This window comes from Cottoperca gobio, chromosome 11 (assembly GCF_900634415.1).
Source record: "Cottoperca gobio chromosome 11, fCotGob3.1, whole genome shotgun sequence".
Taxonomy (NCBI): domain Eukaryota; kingdom Metazoa; phylum Chordata; class Actinopteri; order Perciformes; family Bovichtidae; genus Cottoperca; species Cottoperca gobio.
This window is the reverse complement of record NC_041365.1, coordinates 22,170,042-22,190,186: the sequence shown is the minus strand read 5'-3', so window position 1 is coordinate 22,190,186 and position 20,145 is coordinate 22,170,042. Positions and strand designations below refer to the sequence as shown.

General features: G+C 42.6%; 1 protein-coding gene across 2 annotated transcripts in view; it reads left to right on the top strand.

Annotated features, from left to right (window-relative positions):
* Positions 1-606: 606 nt before the first annotated feature.
* Positions 607-20,145, top strand: part of phf14 (PHD finger protein 14) — a 61,789-nt gene continuing 42,250 nt past the window's right edge. The window contains exons 1-13 of one of the 2 annotated variants that reach the window (XM_029442981.1): positions 607-894; positions 1,214-1,373; positions 2,101-2,212; positions 2,482-2,619; positions 3,778-3,924; positions 4,010-4,280; positions 4,911-5,017; positions 7,224-7,319; positions 11,883-11,989; positions 12,217-12,348; positions 13,241-13,391; positions 18,427-18,489; positions 19,154-19,275. In XM_029442981.1, the coding sequence (XP_029298841.1) occupies positions 852-894; positions 1,214-1,373; positions 2,101-2,212; positions 2,482-2,619; positions 3,778-3,924; positions 4,010-4,280; positions 4,911-5,017; positions 7,224-7,319; positions 11,883-11,989; positions 12,217-12,348; positions 13,241-13,391; positions 18,427-18,489; positions 19,154-19,275 (1,649 nt within the window). In that variant the 5' untranslated portion in view covers positions 607-851. The remainder of the gene's footprint in view (positions 895-1,213; positions 1,374-2,100; positions 2,213-2,481; positions 2,620-3,777; positions 3,925-4,009; positions 4,281-4,910; positions 5,018-7,223; positions 7,320-11,882; positions 11,990-12,216; positions 12,349-13,240; positions 13,392-18,426; positions 18,490-19,153; positions 19,276-20,145) is intronic. The other variant, XM_029442982.1, reaches the window with a different exon arrangement.

Here is a 20,145-nt window from a genome sequence, read left to right as displayed (position 1 = left end):
CGCTGGCCATCTTAAGCTCTCACAGCAGCCGACCGCTTCTTCCTTTTTGTCCTTTAGGTTTTGAACACAAAGGTGGAAGTCTAGCCACACATAAATGATCGTCCAACGGAGACTATTTTTACCTCCTCTGTGCTTTGTGTTGTTACTTCTGTTGGCAGTGAAGGGCAAAACAAAGCTACTGCAGAGCGAGAAGCAGGTCCGTGCAGTTATCTCTGCACACTCAGGTCTGAAGATTGATGCTTTATGTCATCCGACTGACGAATAGCATCACTCTGCACAATGTTTCTTAAAGCGTTCCACAAAAAGGAGGAACTGCAGTGGAACAGTTAGTTTCTGACTGTGGAAAACAATGTTCTTACTATTACTAAGTACCATTTGTCAACATAGAACCTCAGAACCTCGGCTTTCATCTGACGACGACTTTTTATTAGCTGGAGATAAAGTGAGTGCACGTTAGAGGAAGTGTTGTGTTGAATATCTGCCGGCTGCACAGCCCCACAGATACCAGAGGATAAACGGCATCACACAGAGCCCATGGGTTCTGAGACTTATCTGTTCGCTGGTTTAAGGACGGTTTTATTCCTACAATGGGACCAACGATGGTTTTGTTTAACATTCAGCTTCACACTTATAAAAAGCAGAAGCGGGAACGTATGAAGTCGTCTCTTTGTTTGGGGTTATACGTGATAACACACTACATGTAAACTCTCTGTTTGAATGTCGTCTGAGTCTGAAGGAGCTTTGTGAAGTCTGACATGATGAGGGAATTAAGTCCGTTTGAGACTTCAGCTTTATAACCTGAGATTGAGGACAGACGCAGGCAGATCGGGGCAATGCATTATGGGAAATGAATGATCGATTGTTTTTGGAGCTCGACCCAGTCGAGGGAATCAGGTTAGTTCTTGTTCTTTTAAGTCCCACAACTTTACAAGAGAAATACTAAATCATTGTAGTTGCATAGCAACCTACATGTAATGAGAACAATATTATTTAGAAAAGGATTCAACATGTTTGGAGTGACTCAATAATAAGTTGTATTGAGACCTTCTGGTTCGTGGCTGGAGCAAGAGAAAGGTATGAACTGTTGGCTTCTTCCAGTGTTGAACCGTCCGCTGCCCTTCCTGAGAGGCAGCGGCGTGGACAACACGACGGATGTTATTAGTAATGAGCTATGTAATTGATATTGCCACATCCGGCGATCCTGTGTTTCCAGGATGTTACGGCGTGGATGGCGAGAGCGACTCGATCATGAGCTCGGCCTCGGAGAACTCGACGGAGCCGTGGTTCTGTGACGCCTGTAAGAATGGCGTGACTCCCAGCTGCGAGCTGTGCCCCAACCAGGACGGCATCTTCAAAGAGACGGACGCCGGGAGGTGAGACACACGGACACATCCACCCAACACGCTCACAAACAAATGATGCCCAATGACCTCAGCTGAAGGCAATACTATGTACAATCTGAGTTGCACATATATTGAGTAGTGCAGAGAAAGAGAAGTTGGATTAAGGAGGAGAGAGAGAAGAGAGAGAGAAGAGGATGGAGGGAGGAGAAGAGATAGAGGGAGAGAAAAGAGTGTGTTATGTGAAGCGTGGAGACTTCAGCCACGTTATCGCTGATAGTGCTCCTCAGCCAGGCTGCACCCGAATTTACTACTTCACTAGAGCATGAAAAACACAGCAAATTAAAGTGTGGAGCGTTGCTTGCTAGAGATGGATATCTTTATATTGGACTTCGGATTCTCTTCCCTAAAGTCCGCATTTGAAATTGTGTCACACCGAACTACAGCTGGAGTCTGAGGCTACATGAATCTATCAATCCATTTCCTTTTGAAGTGTCTGAGCAGCTCGCTGCAGTTTCATGATATGAAGTTTCTTATTGTCTATGTTTACACAGCAGCTGCACTAAATGCAGAAATAACCACAGCCATAGATTTTAATCAGTTTGATGACTTTGCTTGAAATCAATACATTTCAAATGTCACCTTTTAAACCTGCTTCTCACCCTGAAGCCTCGTCAGGACGTGCTTCTCCTGCCGACGTGCTGCAGCTTCTCTTCAACACTTTATCAGACAATTAGATTTTCTCCCTCTTCATTTTCAGATGGGTGCACGTCGTTTGTGCACTTTATGTTCCCGGAGTAGCATTTGGAGACATCGATAAACTACGACCGGTGACGCTCACGGAGATGAATTATTCAAAATACGGAGCCAAGGCAAGTTCTGTGTTTACACACTGATGCAGGGTCACTTCATCCTGCAGGAGACGTCTGCATGTATATATCATGTCTCATCATTCCTGCTTCGTTGTTGTTGGAACTAAAACATGTAAATGTTCTGCAAGACATTTAAGACTCTTCAACGAATGTTTAAAATGCTTGTAATGCATTGTGGGAGTTGGAGTTTAGGGACTAAGAGGAGTTGAGGTGTCAGTGATGTTCACTTTCTCAGCTACAACTTCCCGCTTGTACTCTGTTGCATTTAGGAGTGCAGCTTCTGTGAGGACGCTCGCTTCGCCAGGACCGGCGTGTGCATCAGCTGCGACGCAGGAATGTGTCGCTCCTATTTCCACGTCACCTGTGCACAGAGGGAGGGGCTCCTGTCTGAGGCTGCTGCAGAGGAGGTGACACAACAAGGCAGCTGTTTAAATGACAAACAAAGCAATATGCAAAGAGTGGAGGGTTTATTAATCAGAAGATCAAACACACAAAGACGACCTCTGTGTGTTGACCTCACGCAGGATGTTCAAGGTAAAGCTCTTCAGTTAGCTCTCAGAACAAAACCTCCGCTGATCCTTTTCATTGGTACATTTGACTTCAGGTAACACGAAACACAAGACTTTAACTTACACACACCGTTACACATTTTAAAGATTCACATACATTATGATTACATTGTGTACTTGTGTCGTGGATATTTATCGCTCACAACATTGTGGTATGAAACCGAGAGGAATCAATAAAGCACAGATATAGTTTAACAATTATTATTTTGTTGCACAACAAACAATAACCATGAGAACACTACCTGCTTCCAAGCAGCCGCGTAGAGCTCCGACTCATGAAGAGACTCTAGCCCTTATATAGGAGCTGTTCTGAACACACACACTTTCTGAAACCCAACCTTTCAATCATCAACATTGACTTGTCCAGACACAATATGGCGCCACGGCAATCTAAACAATGTGGAGGTCATCTTCTCGTTCCTTTGAGAGGCCCCCTTAACTTCCTGAGGGCTTGGGCCTCATGTTATGTCTTCAGACATGAACATATGGTATACATCATTAGTACACTTAATGAATAAGACATTGATTATTAAGTCTATCTTAATAATTGTTACTGTATTTTATTCTATTTAATTGTGCACTCGCCACTTTACTTTCTTGTTCTTTTGCTGTAACGCGGTACGTTTCCCCGTCGTGGGACAAATAAAGGATTTCTGATTCTGATCAGCTGAGTTCCAGCGCTGCTCCTTCAGTCCCCAGCACGGGGCTAGCATTAGCATTAGCCGAGAACTCAAAGTACAAGCGGGTCCCAACAGCTCGTCAGCGAGCGCAGACATCCTGCCGTGTCCAGCCGTCAGAAAAGTACTTTTCTAATATTTCTTTAAGTATATTAATGTGATGTGGCTCTATGGGCAGTTCAACTGGCTGATAGAATCCACAGCAACACGTTCGGTTGTTGTTTCCAGCTCCTGCGTTGTAACGTGTCCACGCAGCAAACGATAACGTTCCCGTTCTTTCACTGATTATTTAACGCTTTATGTGTTTTTGTTTCCTCAGGATATTGCTGATCCATTTTTTGCGTACTGCAAACAGCATGCGGACCGCTTTGACAGGAAGTGGAAAAGGAAGAATTATCTGGCGCTGCAGTCGTACTGTAAGGTGTCTCTGCAGGAGAGAGAGAAGCAGCTGACTCCAGAGGCTCAGGTAAGTGCACTGCTGAAGACTAGCTGTGGGATCACATGACTTTAATAACATGTAAATATTATAATATATGTGTGTGTCCCTGCAGGCCCGGATCACCACCCGTCTGCAGCAGTACAGGGCGAAAGCAGAGCTGTCGAGGAACACGCGGCCTCAGGCGTGGGTGCCCCGGGAGAAGCTGCCGCGACCTCTGACCTCTAGTGCCTCAGCCATCAGGAAGCTGATGAGGAAGGCGGAGCTGATGGGCATCAGCACCGACATTTTCCCCGTCGACACGTCTGATGCCAACGCCAGCTTGGACGGACGCAGGAAACACAAGCAGCCCGCCCTCACGGCAGACTTCGTCAACTACTACCTGGGTGAGCAACCTCGTCCTGCTCCCGTCACTGATACAGACATCATTATTATTATATTACAGATACAGAGTTAAAGTGTGACGAACATAAACGTGTATTGATCTGATTGTTCTGTGTGACGCTGCGTTCAGTCGCTCACCACCTCCTGCATTCCAACACTAACAAACAAGGACGCTGTCACTTTAAGAAGGAAGCAAAGATATAGTGCAAATACTGTTTTCATGCAGTTTCTGCATTAAAACACATTTATTCAAAAAGCAGCTCTATTGTGCGTCAGAGCGCTCGGCTTCATGCTTACCTGCCCCCCCCCCCCCCTCCTATCGTTGTCTTGTGCGCTATGCACTTAAATGTACAGACATGCACGTAAAGCATCAATAAGGTCTCATTAGTAACACACTTGTATCCAGAGTGCAGGAAGTCTGGTCTCATGATATTAATAGTGTTGTGCAGGTCGGTTAACTTCTTGTGTGAATGTTGAATAAAAGCTTGTTCTTCCCAAATAAATGATGATGTCGCCATGCTGGTAACCTTGAGAGCCTCCTGCGTTACCTATCTGCCATCAGTACACTCGTGTGCTTCTTCCTGTATATAGATTGTGATCGTGCTATTGATTTTTGTCCCATTGATATTCAGAGCGGAACATGAGGATGATCCAGATCCAGGACAACATCTCTGAACAGAAGAACCTGAAAGACAAGCTGGAGAGCGAGCAAGAAAAACTGCACGTGGAGTACAACAAGGTGAGCGGGCCAGAGCTCCCAGTAACATCTAACATCACTTTATACTCACACAAACATTATATATTCTATTCCATATTAAAGAGCCAGAGGGTAACGCTTATACTAGTGTCTCTGTGGCTTCTCTTCGCCACGCTCGCTGGGTCTGCTGTGTCCTTTGCTTTATGATTAAACATCTGCAAAGCTGGTGACATGAGCCTCGGCTGTACCTTGTGTTTACTGCTAATGAGCAAATGTTGGCACGCCAACACACGAAACCACAGTGGAGTTTGATTACCTGGTAAACATTATCAAAGTGACCGTGTCAGCTGACATTAGCCTTTAGCTCAGAGCGTCCGTGTCCTGAAAGAGCGGCAGGGATGGCAGGAGTGTGTTTACCACACCGGGCTCCAGATCTCTGTTCTCAGCACAATCCATCTGTGAGTGTCCGGTGGCATTCAGTAACATTACATCTCCTTATTAAGCAGCCTCATCCTGCCTCATTTGTTATCTCGGTTTTCTTATGGACGATGTTCAGCTTGGCTTGTGCGAGCCTTCCTCTCATCAACCATGTGACCTCTGAAGAGGCGGCCGCTCCATCTGTCACCATGAGGAGAACACAGCAGCAGAGTACAAGTCACAAGAGTTAATGTTGCGTTCAGTCTTCTGCCGTGCGTGTTAAGCGTTATTAATGGAGTGTGTGTTGCTAATTGCAGCGCTTGAGTTGCTCTTACATGACTTTGGCCTTGGAGAGAATGCCAGCGGAGGGATGTCATTGCACGTGAGGCTTTGAGTGATGGAGCTTTACTTTGTGGCACCAGACTCAACTCTTACACACCAGATGAAGTGTTGACGTTCACAGGTTGACCTGCAACATGAGTTCTAACATTTATAACTCCAGTCACACACACACACACACACTCACACACTTACTCCTCCCCCTCTGACCGTGAGCCCAAGGAACCAGAACTCAGGAGCTTTTCATGTGCATCAATCACGACATTATATATTATATTATATTTATATATTATATATAATATATAATATATATTATATATTATAATATATATAATATATATATATAACATATATATAACATAATAAATATATAATATATATATATATTATATATAATATATATATTATATATTATATATTATATAATATATATATATATATATTATATATTATATATTATATAATATATATATATATATATATATATAACATAATAAATATGTATATTATATATATATTATAATAAATATATATATTATATATATATTATAATGTATAATATATTATATATAATGTCATTACATCACAGGTAAGGGGCGTAGTACCACCCTCTTAACTGTGATATAATGAGCATATATCACAGTCTGAAGCTGTTGCTTTTATAAAACCAAGTGTGGCAATATGAAAGAAAAATACACACTCCAATGTCAATAGTTTTTATTATTAAATAATGATTTAATAATGTTCAACATAAAATAGTCCCTCCGTTGCCTTCTGCACAGAACATAGTGCGAGGTGGTTGCTATGCAACAACACTAACAGCTGCTCTGCACGTGGTCTTTGAGGGTTTCTTACTTTGTTTCTTGACGGACGTCATTTAACCGCTGTACGGTGTAGCTTTCTCTCAGACGCGGAGGGATACTGACGCTCACTATACCACGGCTAAGAACCAATCAGATTGCTTGATTTGACATGTCCGTTTTATAAATATATTATATATAATATATTTATACATTTTTGAAAACATTTAATTAAATAATAATAATAAAATTAGAATAAACTAAATAAAAACATTTTTTTTACAATACAAAATATGACTTTTTATATATATACAATATATTCATTTATATAACATATATATATTATATAATTATATATTATATAATTATATATTATATATATATATTATATATTATATCTATATATATATTATATATTATATCTATATATATATTATATAATTATATATTATATCTATATATATATTATATAATTATATATTATATCTATATATATATTATATAATTATATATTATATCTATATATAGATATACTAATAGAATTTTTGTAGTGTAAAGTAAGTTGGAGTAGGGATTGATGGATTGTGTGTGTGTGTGTGTGTGTGTGTGTGTGTGTGTGTGTGTGTGTGTGTGTGTGTGTGTGTGTGTGTGTGTGTGTGTGTGTGTGTGTGTGTGTGTGTGTGTGTCCACAGCTCTGTGAGTCCCTGGAGGAGCTGCTGAATGTGAATGGAGAGCTGCGGAGTGAAGGCCAGGCCATGTGGACTCTGCTGGGTGGCATCCTGGGCCAGGTACCCTCACTGCCTCTACACACCCTCTCTCCTGTCCCCACACGCACACACACACACAACCATCCTGCCCCCCCCCCCACATGATCAGCTGAAGGTTCCTGCTCATAGATGTATTTGATCAGTGTAGCAGTGATTTGATGTTATTCATGTAGCGGTGATGCCGCCTGTCGCCCTGCTTCTATAACTGACCGTCATGAAGTCAAACTTGTCTGAGGGGAATTAAAATCTGTCTCCCGCTTCTCGTTTCTATGACAACCAATTGCCAAGATGTGACACGGCGGCTGACGGGTTATTTAATAATCGTAAATTGGAATCTGCAAAAATAGAGAGAGAGAGAAATACAGAGAGCTTTTCTGTTGCTTTGTTAGAGCAGACTGAAACTGGAAGTTTGAGTCATTGTGAGAATTTATATTAAATATAAATATATATATACTATATATACTATATATATATATATATATATATATATATATTTATACTATATATATATATATATATATACTATATATATATATATAATTATACTATATATATTATATATAAATATACTATATATAATTATATATATATATATATATAATTACTATATATATTAATTATATATATATATATATATTTATTTATATATAAATATATTTATCCTATATATATATAATTATACTGTATTATTATATCTCTATATACTATTATACTATTATCTATATCTCTCTACTATCCTCTACTCTTATATATATATATATATATATATATATATAGATATATATATTATGTATATATATTTATACTATATATATATATATATATTATACTACATAGATTATATATAAATATACTAATATAAAATACATTATAATTATATATATATATAGAGATATATATAATATATAATATAATGTAACCACACAATAGTTTTGAAAGCTCCAGAAAAGCTTGTAATGAAGCTTTAGCGATGATCCAGAATAATATAATAATGCGTCTCTTCACAGCATATTCGTATTCTATGTTTTGTCAGTATTTAGTCGTCGCACATCTCGACCTCAAAGAGCGAGAGAGCTGCTAACTGTGACCCTTTTACATAAAGGGATTCAAGAGAATGGATGTTATTTCCTCACTCCTTTGGAGTTTTATGTATATAAGCACCAGCTAAATCCATAAAAAGCCTTATTAAAAGTGGTCGTTGAGGGGTGTGAGCCGTGGAGATAGATGGTCAGATGATGTTAATGCGGTGGCGAGGCAGCAGAATGGACAGGAACTAGAAGGAGACTGGCAGTGAATCTGCAATGACCACCATAAATCACCTAATTATGAACACGCACGATTTAAGTAGCAACATCAGTCACCGCACCGCATGCTTTTGTGTCATCTATCTGCCACATTTTCATCTCCTATTTGTCATCCTGCCTGTGCATTTGCAGAAATTATTGATGTCCCCTACTGGGACGTCATCCCTCTTCCAGTACAGCCAGTGCTTCTGTTCCTGATGCTCCTGGAAGTTTAGCTCTGCTGGCAACTTCACAAGAAAACACCCGCTTTTAACTGCCATGAGGCACAAACGGCTACTTGCCGGCAGATATTATAAATATAATTGCGCACTAGACCTGCAGTTATCCAGGGTCCAAAAATCTGGCACGATTCAGAGCCGAAGGCGCTTTGAGGGCACCGCAGGTATCCTCCATAAATCACAGGTGTGGAGCTTCCTTTAGTTCTGCTTCTGTTCTCACGTTACACCTGCAAATAAAGAAGAATGAAATATATTCATATTCAGATGAACTGGTTATACAACGTAGACATAAACCACAGCAATGTTATTATCTCCAAACTACAATCGTACATGGTCCATGGGTCCTTGAAATCCTGGAAAGTCCTTGAATATGATGTAGTTTGAAACAATATGACCAGGAATTACACAAATTGCCAGAATCTATTTATTTAAATGAGTATATCTCTGACTGATTCTGTCATTTGAATGAAAAGATCAAATATTAATTCTATTATTATAATGAATCAGCAAAATGGTGAAGCATTAAAATAATCTAACTAACCTGCCAGGTAATAATAATAATAATAATAATAATAATAATAGTAATAATAATAATAATAATAATAATAATAATAATAGTAATAATAATAATGATAATAATAGTAGTAATAATAATAATAGTAATAATAATAATGATTATGATAGTAATAATAATAATGATCATGATAATGTTAATAATAGTAATAATGATGATTATAAAAATGATAATAATAATAATAATGATTATGATAATAGTAATAATAATAATGATTATGATAATAATAATAATAATAATAATAATAATAGTAATAATAATAATAATAATGATTATGATAATAATAATAATAATAATAATAATGATAATAATAATAGTAGTAATAATAATAATAGTAATAATAATAATGATTATGATAGTAATAATAATAATGATCATGATAATGTTAATAATAGTAATAATGATGATTATAAAAATGATAATAATAATAATAATGATTATGATAATAGTAATAATAATAATGATTATGATAATAATAATAATAATAATAATAATAATAATAATAATGATAATAATAATAATAATGATTATGATAATGATAATAATAGTCATAAAAATGATAATAATAATAATGATAATGATAATGTTAATAGTAATAATAATAATAATAATGATATGATATATAGTAATAATAATAATAATAATGATAATAATAATGATAATAATAATATAATAATAATAATAATAATAATAATAATAATAATAATAATAATAATAATAGTGGACTTCGGCCTGCAGGTAATAATTACTTTCAATATGGATTCATGTGAATAATCTGTTATTCTGCGATGAATCTATAAATAAAAGAAATTCTCATTTTAAGAAGCTGAAAATGGTGAAAGTTCATAATTTATTGTTTTTATAAATCATTGATCAAACTGTCAGATCTGTGGATCAACAAGCACAAAGGTTGAGTGGCGTCTTCATTATGAAGCATATTATTATATATTCTAAGAGAGAGAAATGCTCGGCTGCAGAACGTTCCTGTAATGTTCAGATGTTCTCTACTCTCCCTGAGGACGCGGCCGTGTGACAGGAAGCCGGGCAGCTGTTTACAATCTGTACGTTTAAACTTCATCTGTCTGATAAAGCATGTTAACAATGTTGAAACTGCTCCATATCGGCAGCGGAGACATTTCCTTGTGGCCGGATGCAGACTGTGGTCCAGGTTGAGCTGATAGCCCGGCGGCCCCTCATGCTCTGGTCGCCCCCTCTATCAGGCCTCCCTGCGGGGATGCTCCCTCGCCGCTGCAGGCAGAGCGAGCGCCCAGATTACAGCATCCTCAGGGAAAACCTTGTCTGTGTAGTGACAGACTCGTCCCTACGAGATACGTTTTCTAATTAACCTGCTTGGCAGCGATGCACCTGAGAGTAAACTGGCTGCTGCCACATACAGCAGGTTCCTTCACTCCTCACATCTCCACTGGAACTTTTACAGCTCCAACACTTTATCTGCACAAGTCTAAACTCTGCAACACAAAGCAGCTGTGCAACACAGCAGCCGGCGCTTCAGTGTGAACCTCCGGGTGGAGAGAGAATATTACATAGAAACCAACTAACCTCAAAGGAGATGATTGACAGTTTGTTTTCAGTCATTTAAAAAAGTTCACAACATTGTGGTATGAAACAGAGGGGAATTAATAAAGCACAGATACAGTTGATTAATTATTATTTTGTTGCACAACAAACACTAATAATGAGAACACTACCTGCTTCCAAGCACAACCGCGTAGTGTCCCTCAGACAAAGACAATCCTGCCCCTTATATAGGAGCTGCACCGAACCCTGTGGCAACATACATACATCTACTTCTATTGCCTCAAACTTCATGGCACCAAGGTAATCTATTCCAGATGCAAAGGTGACCTTGTGACCTTTGAGATCATGTTGTCAGAACATATATTTGTTATTTACATATGGTATGGATCTTTGTATCGGCCCCTGATGTAAACTTATTGAATAAGACTTTGTTCATGTCGCTTATCTTCACATTATCAACAAACATCAGTTTCTCCATTCAAAGCAAGCATCGTCCGCTGAACACAGAGAGGTCAACTAACCCGGATTACAAGACAACATTTTATTTGTCCTGTTGTATCCAGATGGTTTCATTCGTCCATGTTCTTTGGTTCCTCACATTTATGCCTGCTCCGCGGGACACTGGAGATTAATGGAGAAGTTGTTTACGCTCAGCACGAGATGTGTCCAGAAACAGCGTCCAGGTTATAATCCAGACCTTTGATGTGAGACCCTGAGCCAGTTTGATCTGCTTTGTTTATCTCGCTCTATTCTGACCCAGTAACATAATTAATGTTCTGATTTCAATATATATTATTATCAGATGTTAAATTCCTCCTCTGACAGTCACAGACTTTAAAACCCCCTCAAATCACTGATGACATCATCTGAAACCGTGTTACCGTGACGTGTGTGAGCACAGACAGGACAGAGTCACACACTCTTTGTGATACGTGTTCCTTGTTGGCAGAAACTCAACACCCCAGCGGTTCTGAAAGCCCCAAAGGAGAGGAAGCCCAGCAAGAAGGAGGGAGGAACCCCAGGGAAGTCCTCCAGTCTGCCAGCGATCCTCTACAGGTGAGTCCTCCGAGAGGCTGAGAGAAGAACAGGAAGGATTCAACATGAAGGTTAACGATGAAGTGAAGCAGGGTGCGCTTGTTTTAAATATCAAAAGCCGGAGGCAGGAGCGCTTGTGATGCTGCAGATGTCCACCACCGTTAGAACCTCTGTATAATCTTTCTATAAAAGAGTTTCTCTCTGAATGACACCTAACCATCTCTCACGGTGTCTCATGTTTGCTGCAGTTGTGGGATCTGTAAGAAGAACCAGGACCAACATCTGCTGGTACTGTGTGACACCTGCAAGCTCTACTATCACCTGGGCTGCCTGGAGCCGCCGCTGACACGCATGCCCAAGAAGACCAAGAACAGCTACTGGTGAGAGACGTGGAGACCCGGGGGGGGGGAGCAGTAACACATTAAGATCCAGAGTTTGTTTATTCATGTTCCTCCTGACATTTGAGGCCAGTCGGAGGCAGCAGGATTATCAGATGACGGACGGTGAGATGTGGAAACGTCTCTTCTCTCGACGGCTGCAGATCTTTATCTCTGAGGAGATTTAGTGCAGCTGGTTCTGAGATGTTCTGAGATGTTCCTCTGGTTTCTTAAAGGTTCTGTTGGTCTGAAACAATCTGACTGGAGTCATTCTTCTAGCTTTCCTTCTGAGCATCAAGCTCTGCTGCTTTACTGGGTGAATAATAGAAGCGTGTGGATGTGGAGTCATAACTAATCTCAGTTGTGCATGTAGAAGCAGCCGCACAGATTACAGGCTGCAGTGCTCTGTGTACAACGAGGAAGCTGCAGTAAATATCAGTATTATTTAATAGGGTTGTGTACTGGCAAGGACATCTGATAAGGTTTGGGTAAAGACTGAGGAGATTTACCTCCGTTTCTCTTCACTGTGTGGATGAAACACTGAGTCGTACTTCTGTTGTGCATAAAGAGGACGTGTGATCCGTCATCTGCACAGAGCACAGGGAGGAGCATCATCTCCACTGGATGATTACACTGCAGTGACTCAGCGACTATTGATCAGCTGATCGTTGAATGAACTTGAGGTTAGAAGTTAGTTCCTGGTGCTGAACATCACTTTGTGCAGCTGTACTCGGACACAGCGCTGCTTTGAGCTAAGTGTTGATGGACACACGCTATCAAAGAACAGTGTTGTAATGTTTGTTGTTGGTGTGTCCCTTTAGACGAGCAGAAGCTGTTTGTGACAGTAAAGACTAAAGATGTGATGAGACAATGAGCTTCTCTTCCTTCTTCTCAGGCAATGCTCAGAGTGTGACCAGGCCAGCAGCGACGAGGCCGATATCGCCATGGAGACGCTACCGGACGGCACCAAGCGGTCCCGGAGGCAGATCAAAGGACCGATCAAGTTCATCCCACAGGAGATGTCGCCAGAGCCCAAGAAACATCAGGTGAGACGACGTTTACAACGAGACGCGACCAGAACACCACTCTGTTCACCGGAGGATCTGCACTCCATACAAATGAGTAAGCGGAGTTCTGGTTCCCCGAGCGTCTCACAGAGACACGACGGTGTATTCCCACCAGCAGAGACACAACCAGATGCAGATTACTCGTCTGTGTTGCGAGACGAGAGCAGGAAGCAGGAAGTCTGATGGGAAATAAACTGATGTTTGAAATCAGTGTTTGCTGTCCTGAAGCCCAAGACGTAGTCCGACCCGAGTTCACCAGCGGCGGCTGCGTGAGACTCTGCTCCTCTCTGATTGTCCGTTTCCCTCCGGGTGGATTCTTGTAAATGCCATTAGCAGCGCTGCGGGGGGGCAGAGGGTGTCTTCAGATGATCTGCCTCAAGCACGACAGTCATACAGTGACAGCTTTCAGTACAATGTAAAGCATGATGATGAGAATAATACATAATAACAGCCAACATTAGTGAGACGTGTGAGAAGAGAGCGTTGTGTCCGTGTTGCCACAAAGCGTTTGGTTCCCTCCGGCCTTAAAGAGCGACAGTATGTGGACTGTCGGCATGTAGTGTAACATTTGGTGTCAGCTGTGAGAGGGAACAGAAGCCTCTCCATCCCTCACTGGATCCGACTTATCTGTGCCGACCACACTCTGATCCTGAGATACCGAGCAGCCTCCCCCGCTCCCTCAAGAAACACTCCAGATTGATATCTGACAGCTCGGTGGGGAGAGGGAGCGGCCGGGGTTGTCTTTCACTTCCCTTTTTGTTTTCCCACTGTCTGGATGTGACCCAGTGCCGCTCACCTGGGACTTGAGGGAACGTTCCTCTTGGATTGTGCTGAAGCTGCTCCTGACTACAGTCTCTGTTACAAGTAAAGAAGAGAACAAAGAGAAGCGTCTCTTCTCTTCTCTTCTCTTCTCCTTCTCTTCTCTTCTCCTCTCTTCTCCTCTCTTCTCTTCTCTTCTCCTCTCTGCACTCTGTCTTCTCCTCTCTTCTCCTCTCTTCTCCTCTCTTCTCCTCTCTTCTCTTCTCTTCTCTTCTCTCTCTCCTCTCTTCTCTTCTCTTCTCTTCTCTCTCTCTTCTCCTCTCTTCTCCTCTCTTCTCTTCTCTTCTCTTCTCCTCTCTGCACTCTGTCTTCTCCTCTCCTCTCTCTCTCTCTCTTCTCCTCTCTCCTTCCTCTCTTCTCCTCTCTCCTTCCTCTCTTCTCCTCTCTCCTTCCTCTCTTCTCCTCTCTCCTTCCTCTCTTCCTCCTCTCTCCTCTCTTCCTTCTCTTTCTCTTCTTCCTCTCTTCTCCTCTCTTCTTCATCTCTTCTCTTCTCTCTTTCTCTCTTCACTCTCTTCGTCGCTCTCGTTGGTCTCCTCTCTTCTCTCTCTCTCTTCTCCTCTCTCTCTTCTCCTCTCTGACTTCTTCTTCTCTCTCTTCTCCTCTCTGCTCCTCTCTTCTCTCTCTTCTCTTCTCCTCTCTCTCCTCTTCTTCTCTTCTCTTCTCCTCTCTCTCTCTCTTCTCCTCTCCTCTCTCTCCTCTCTTCTCTTCTCCTCTCTTCTCTCTCTTCTCTCTCTTCACTCTTCTTCTCCTCTCTGCATCTTCTCCTCTCTTCTCCTCTCTGGCTCTCTTTCTCGATCTCTCTTCTCCTCTCCTCTATCACTCTTCTCATTCTCTTCCCTCTTCTTCTCCTCTCTTCTCCTCTCTCTTCTCTCTCTTCTCTTCTTCTCGCTCCTCTCTTCTCCTCTCTCTCCTCTCTTCTCCGTCTCTTCTCTTCTCCTCTCTTCTCCTCTCTCTCTTCTCCTCTCTTCTCCTCTCTTCTCTCTCCCTCTCTCCTCTCTTCTCCTCTCTTCTCTTCTCCTCTCTTCTCCTCTCCTCTCTCTCTTTCTCATCTCTGCACTCTGTCTTCTCCTCTCTTCTCCTCTCTTCTACGTCTCCTCTCTTCTCCTCTCTTCTCCTCTCTTCTCTTCTCCTCTCTTCTCCTCTCTTCTCCTCTCTGCACTCTGTCTTCCAGGGGAAGCAGCCGAGTGTTGGAGCACAGTGGCGGTCTGGGTTAATGTGCTTTTCTGTTGAGGTTTGGAAACCCTGGGCCCAGACATGTGCCCCTGCTGGAGCTCTCAGGGATTAGGCAGTTTTCTTATTTTCCTCGCAGCCACTGGGGCGAGGCACTTCAGTGCAGCATTTATCTTCAAATGCAAGGCGTGCTATGGCAGACGCTAAAAGGGCCCTGCTTTGCATTTTTAATGCTTTTACCAGGAACCCAAGCACTGGCACTTCTCTAAAGCCATGTTTCAATCTATCATGACTGGCTAATCAACCTCCCGCTGGGGGGGGGTGGGTGTGTGTGTGTGTGTGTGTGTGTGTGTGTGCCTGTGTGTGTGTGTGTGTGCGAGCCTGTGTGCGTGTGCGTGCGTGCGTGCCTGTGTGTGCGTGTGCATGTGTGTGTGTGTGTGTGCGTGCGTGTGCATGCCTGTGCGTCTGTGTGTGTGTGTGTGCGTGCTCGTGCGTGTGTCTGTGTGTGCGTCTGTGTGTGTGTGTATGCATGCGCGTGCGTGTGTCTGTGCGTGTGTCTGTGTGTGCGTGTGTGTGTGCGTGCGTGTGTGTGTGCGTGCGTGTGTGCGTCTGTGTGTGTGTGCGTGTGCATGCCTGTGTGTGCGTGCGTGTGTGCGTCTGTGTGTGTGTGTGCATGCCTGTGTGTGCGTGCGTGTGTGCATGTGTGTGCGTGCGTGCGTGCGTGCGTGTGTGTGTGTGTGCGTCTGTGTGTGCGTCTGTGTGTGTGTATGCATGCGCGTGCGTGTGTCTGTGTGTGCGTCTATGTGTGTGCGTGTGTGTGTGCGTGCGTGTGTGCGTTTGTGTGTGCGTCTGTGTGTGTGTGCGTGTGCATGCCTGTGTGTGCGTGCGTGTGTGCATGTGTGTGCGTGCGTGTGTGCATGTGTGTGCGTGCGTGCCTGCGTGTGTGTGTGTGTGTGTGCGTCTGTGTGTGCGTCTGTGTGTGTGTGTATGCATGCGCGTGCGTGTGTCTGTGTGTGCGTGTGTGTGTGCGTGCGTGTGTGCGTTTGTGTGTGCGTCTGTGTGTGTGTGCGTGTGCATGCCTGTGTGTGCGTGCGTGTGTGCATGTGTGTGCGTGCGTGCCTGCGTGTGTGTGTGTGTGTGGTGGATACTGCCTACTGGAGGAAAACCTTTAAAGTCGACCTGTGAGCTGAGTTGTATTTAGCTCGTACGTAATGTCGCAGCACCCTGTGATTTTACACAGATCTCAAACACTTCATGTGACTGAGCTTCATGCACGGACACGTCATTAACACACACTTGTTCTTCAGGTGCGTAAATGAAACGCAGGTTTTTGTCCGACCGCCGTGGATCAGCTTTAATACGGAGCCTTTCTCACCGTCGGCAGGTTGTATCCCGGCCCTGCTGCTTCACACGAGCTCATTAATCACCGCACTAATTGGATGAAGGGCTTCTTCTGAAATAGTCAATTAAAGCACAAGTACATTATCCTGAGAATAAAATACAGAGAAGGAAGAGCAGTTTGTTTTATATTTAATACGTGTTCACAACCTCGCTTATTGCTTTCAGGTCGACAGCACGTGCAGACACTGTTGCATTATGGGTTGTTTTTAGCCCTAACGTTGTTAAGCTTTTAGGATTCCTTTATTCTTTGTCCACGGCAGCCGCATGTTAAAAACAATACGTGGAGAAGTGCTCTGTAATCATTTGATGCCACTTAAGGGAAGTTTAACGGGGACTGGAGGGGTCGAGAGCGTTACTGAAGGTGGTAATACAAAGCTCTAACATTTAAACCTCCCGCATGAACATATGACATTAATCAGCTGGAAATTATGAGAATTAAGTTAATCTATCTAGTTACTACCACTTCCTCTGCTCTGTTAATTTCTCTAATCCTGTGTGAAATGATTCATGCTTGTTAAAGATGCACTGATGTACTTAATTAAAAGATTGATTTTGCCCGGGACTTATAAACTGCCTGCAGTTTTAATTTCCTCACCTGAGCAGAGCCTGAGATTAGCCGAGCTGTTTTTAGCTGAAGCAGCTCCTGAGCCTGGCCTTATAGATTACTTTACAGACGCCACTTTAATGCAGGAATAACTACATAATGTCGGCCTTTTGTTTGGCGGTGAAGGTCTGCAGGAGCCAATTGGCAGCATTCTTGCAGTTCGCATTCTTAATGATAAGTGCTCCATCTGGCGAGCGGTGGCGAGCCAAAGGCGACAGATGGGATTGTTTTCACAATCTGTTTAAATATGTTGTTGATTTTCTTCCTCTTTTAAACCCTCCCCAGCAGCTCCACTCGCTAGCAACAAGAAGGGGATGTTTGATTTGTATTTCCTTTCATGCTCGTCTGCGTCTCGTGCGGGGAGACGGCACCCGTCAGAGCGGTGTGGAGAGGAGAGTGCTGCTGCACGTCCACCCGGCATCGTTTACCTCCCATAGGAGTGTGTTCCTGTTCAGACGTCATATTTAGTGCCACAGCAGGACTCTGGAAGTGTTAGCCAGTTGCTGACAGGTCTTCATGTGTTGAAACGAAGAGATCCGTCTCAGGACACGGAGCGGACGCTGCTCTAAAGGTTTACAGTCCGTGTTTCTCACACAGGTGTGTGTCCTTCAGGTAATCCTGGGATGTTTCATCCTGCAGTGTTTGACTTTGCTTGCCAGCAGTCTTCTTTCCTTCTTTCTTCTTTCTCACTCACTTTGTTGGTGTGTTGCTGCCACCGGTCTGTGGAACAGTGTGAAGCAGGATGAGCTGCATGTGTGTGCAGGCTGCTCACAACGTGACAACTCATTATTACAATTTTCTAAACATCTCGAGCTGTAACGAGAGCGTCCAGCCACCAGCTCCTGTCAGCCGGACGCTCTCAGAAGACGCTTTGCAGAGATTTTAGTGAGTAAGTCAAACGGAAACTTTAAAGGCAGGAAATGACACTAAAGTGAGTGTCGACCCACTCGGGAGAGAGTTGACTGAATTATTGTTGTGTGTTTTGACGCTGCTCAAAAGTTTCATGTTTGTGTTTTGCAGAGAACCAGAGGGCAGAAGAGGAAGAGGGTTCCCCTCAGTGAAGACAGAGACGATAAAGTCGAGGTTTGTCACCTACTGCTGCGACATAATGACCTACACCTTCAACGTGAACCCTTTACTTACTTCACTTTATTATCTTATATTATCTTTCTTATATTCACCAATATTACCCATGTCTTAGAAATCCACCTGACAGGTCGTGCTGCTCACAGTTCACCTGGATATCAGGAGGAATAATAAGGATAATAAATGGATTCAAGAATATTTAAGGACCACTTATTTCCTTTGATCCATTTATTAACCCATTATTAATGGGTTAATATAATGAGTGATTTGCAACACATGTGATGTATAAAGGTAAATACCACCAGAAGCTTTCAGAAGTTTCCTGTTTCCACCCTGCAGCGCGTTTATGGAGGAAGAAACTAAATAAAATAAAACAAAATGTTGAACAATTCCATGAATCCTTACTTTAAAGGATTAGAAAAGTCTGACTACACAGAAGTCGGTAATTCTAAAAGATGCTAGAATTACGTAAGAAATGACAAACATAGGAAATGTGGACGGTGAAGCATCCTCACGGGTCTCCTCCCAACACTCACTTTCATGAATTGTGTCGGGGAAATGTTCCTCGTCTCTCCCCGGTTTAACATTTCATTCCTCTTTACATCCCGACCACCAACAAATTCCCGTACAGCTCTGATTCTAGTCATCCGTGTTTCCATAGGAACCACTGCCACGGGAACGCCGACAACGCCAGTCTGCAATGCAGAAAAAACCCAAAGCTGACGACACGAGGACCGAGTGTACAACCTGCAGGGGACCGGGAGACAACGAGAACCTCGTGAGGTGAGGGTGTGTGTGTGTATGTATGTGTGTTGTGGGGGTGGGGTTATTAGACGTGTGTGTGTGTGTGTGTGTGTGTGTGTGTGTGTGTGTGTGTGTGTGGCGGGGGTGGGGTTATTAGACATGCTCTGTGTGTGTGTGTGTGTGTGTGTGTGTGTGTGTGTGTGTGTGTGGGGTCTCGTGAGGCAGCCATATCCTCCTGATGATTAAAGTTCAGTCTTCATTAGGCTCTGGCCGCCTGGGCTCTGCAGAGTGGGGGGGCTGAGGGTCTTCTCCATGGGCCCCCTGTATTGACCTGCCACATACATTTGCACAGTTCATTAAGGTGTAATGAATAGCACAATTTATTCTGCTCCTCGCTTGGGATTTCATGTGTCGGGCATCTAATAAGCAGGATTTTTCTTTGACATTGGAATTCTGTGATAAAATAAGAAATGAGATCCAAGCAGGCATTTTGTCGGGACATCGTCATGTTGTCGTGACATCGTCATGTTGTCGTGATATCGTCATGTTGTTGGGACATCGTCATGTTTTCTAGACATCGTCATGTTGTCGTGACATCGTCATGTTTACGTGATATCGTCATGTTTTCTGGACATTGTCATGTTGTCGGGACATCGTCATGTTTTCTGGACATCGTCATGTTTTCTGGACATCGTTATGTTGTCGGGACATCGTCATGTTTTCTGGACATCGTCATGTTTTCTGGACATCGTCATGTTTACGTGATATCGTCATGTTTTCTGGACATTGTCATGTTGTTGTGATATCGTCATGTTGTTGGGACATCGTCATGTTTTCTGGACATCGTCATGTTGTCGTGACATCGTCATGTTTACGTGACATCGTCATGTTTACGTGATATCGTCATGT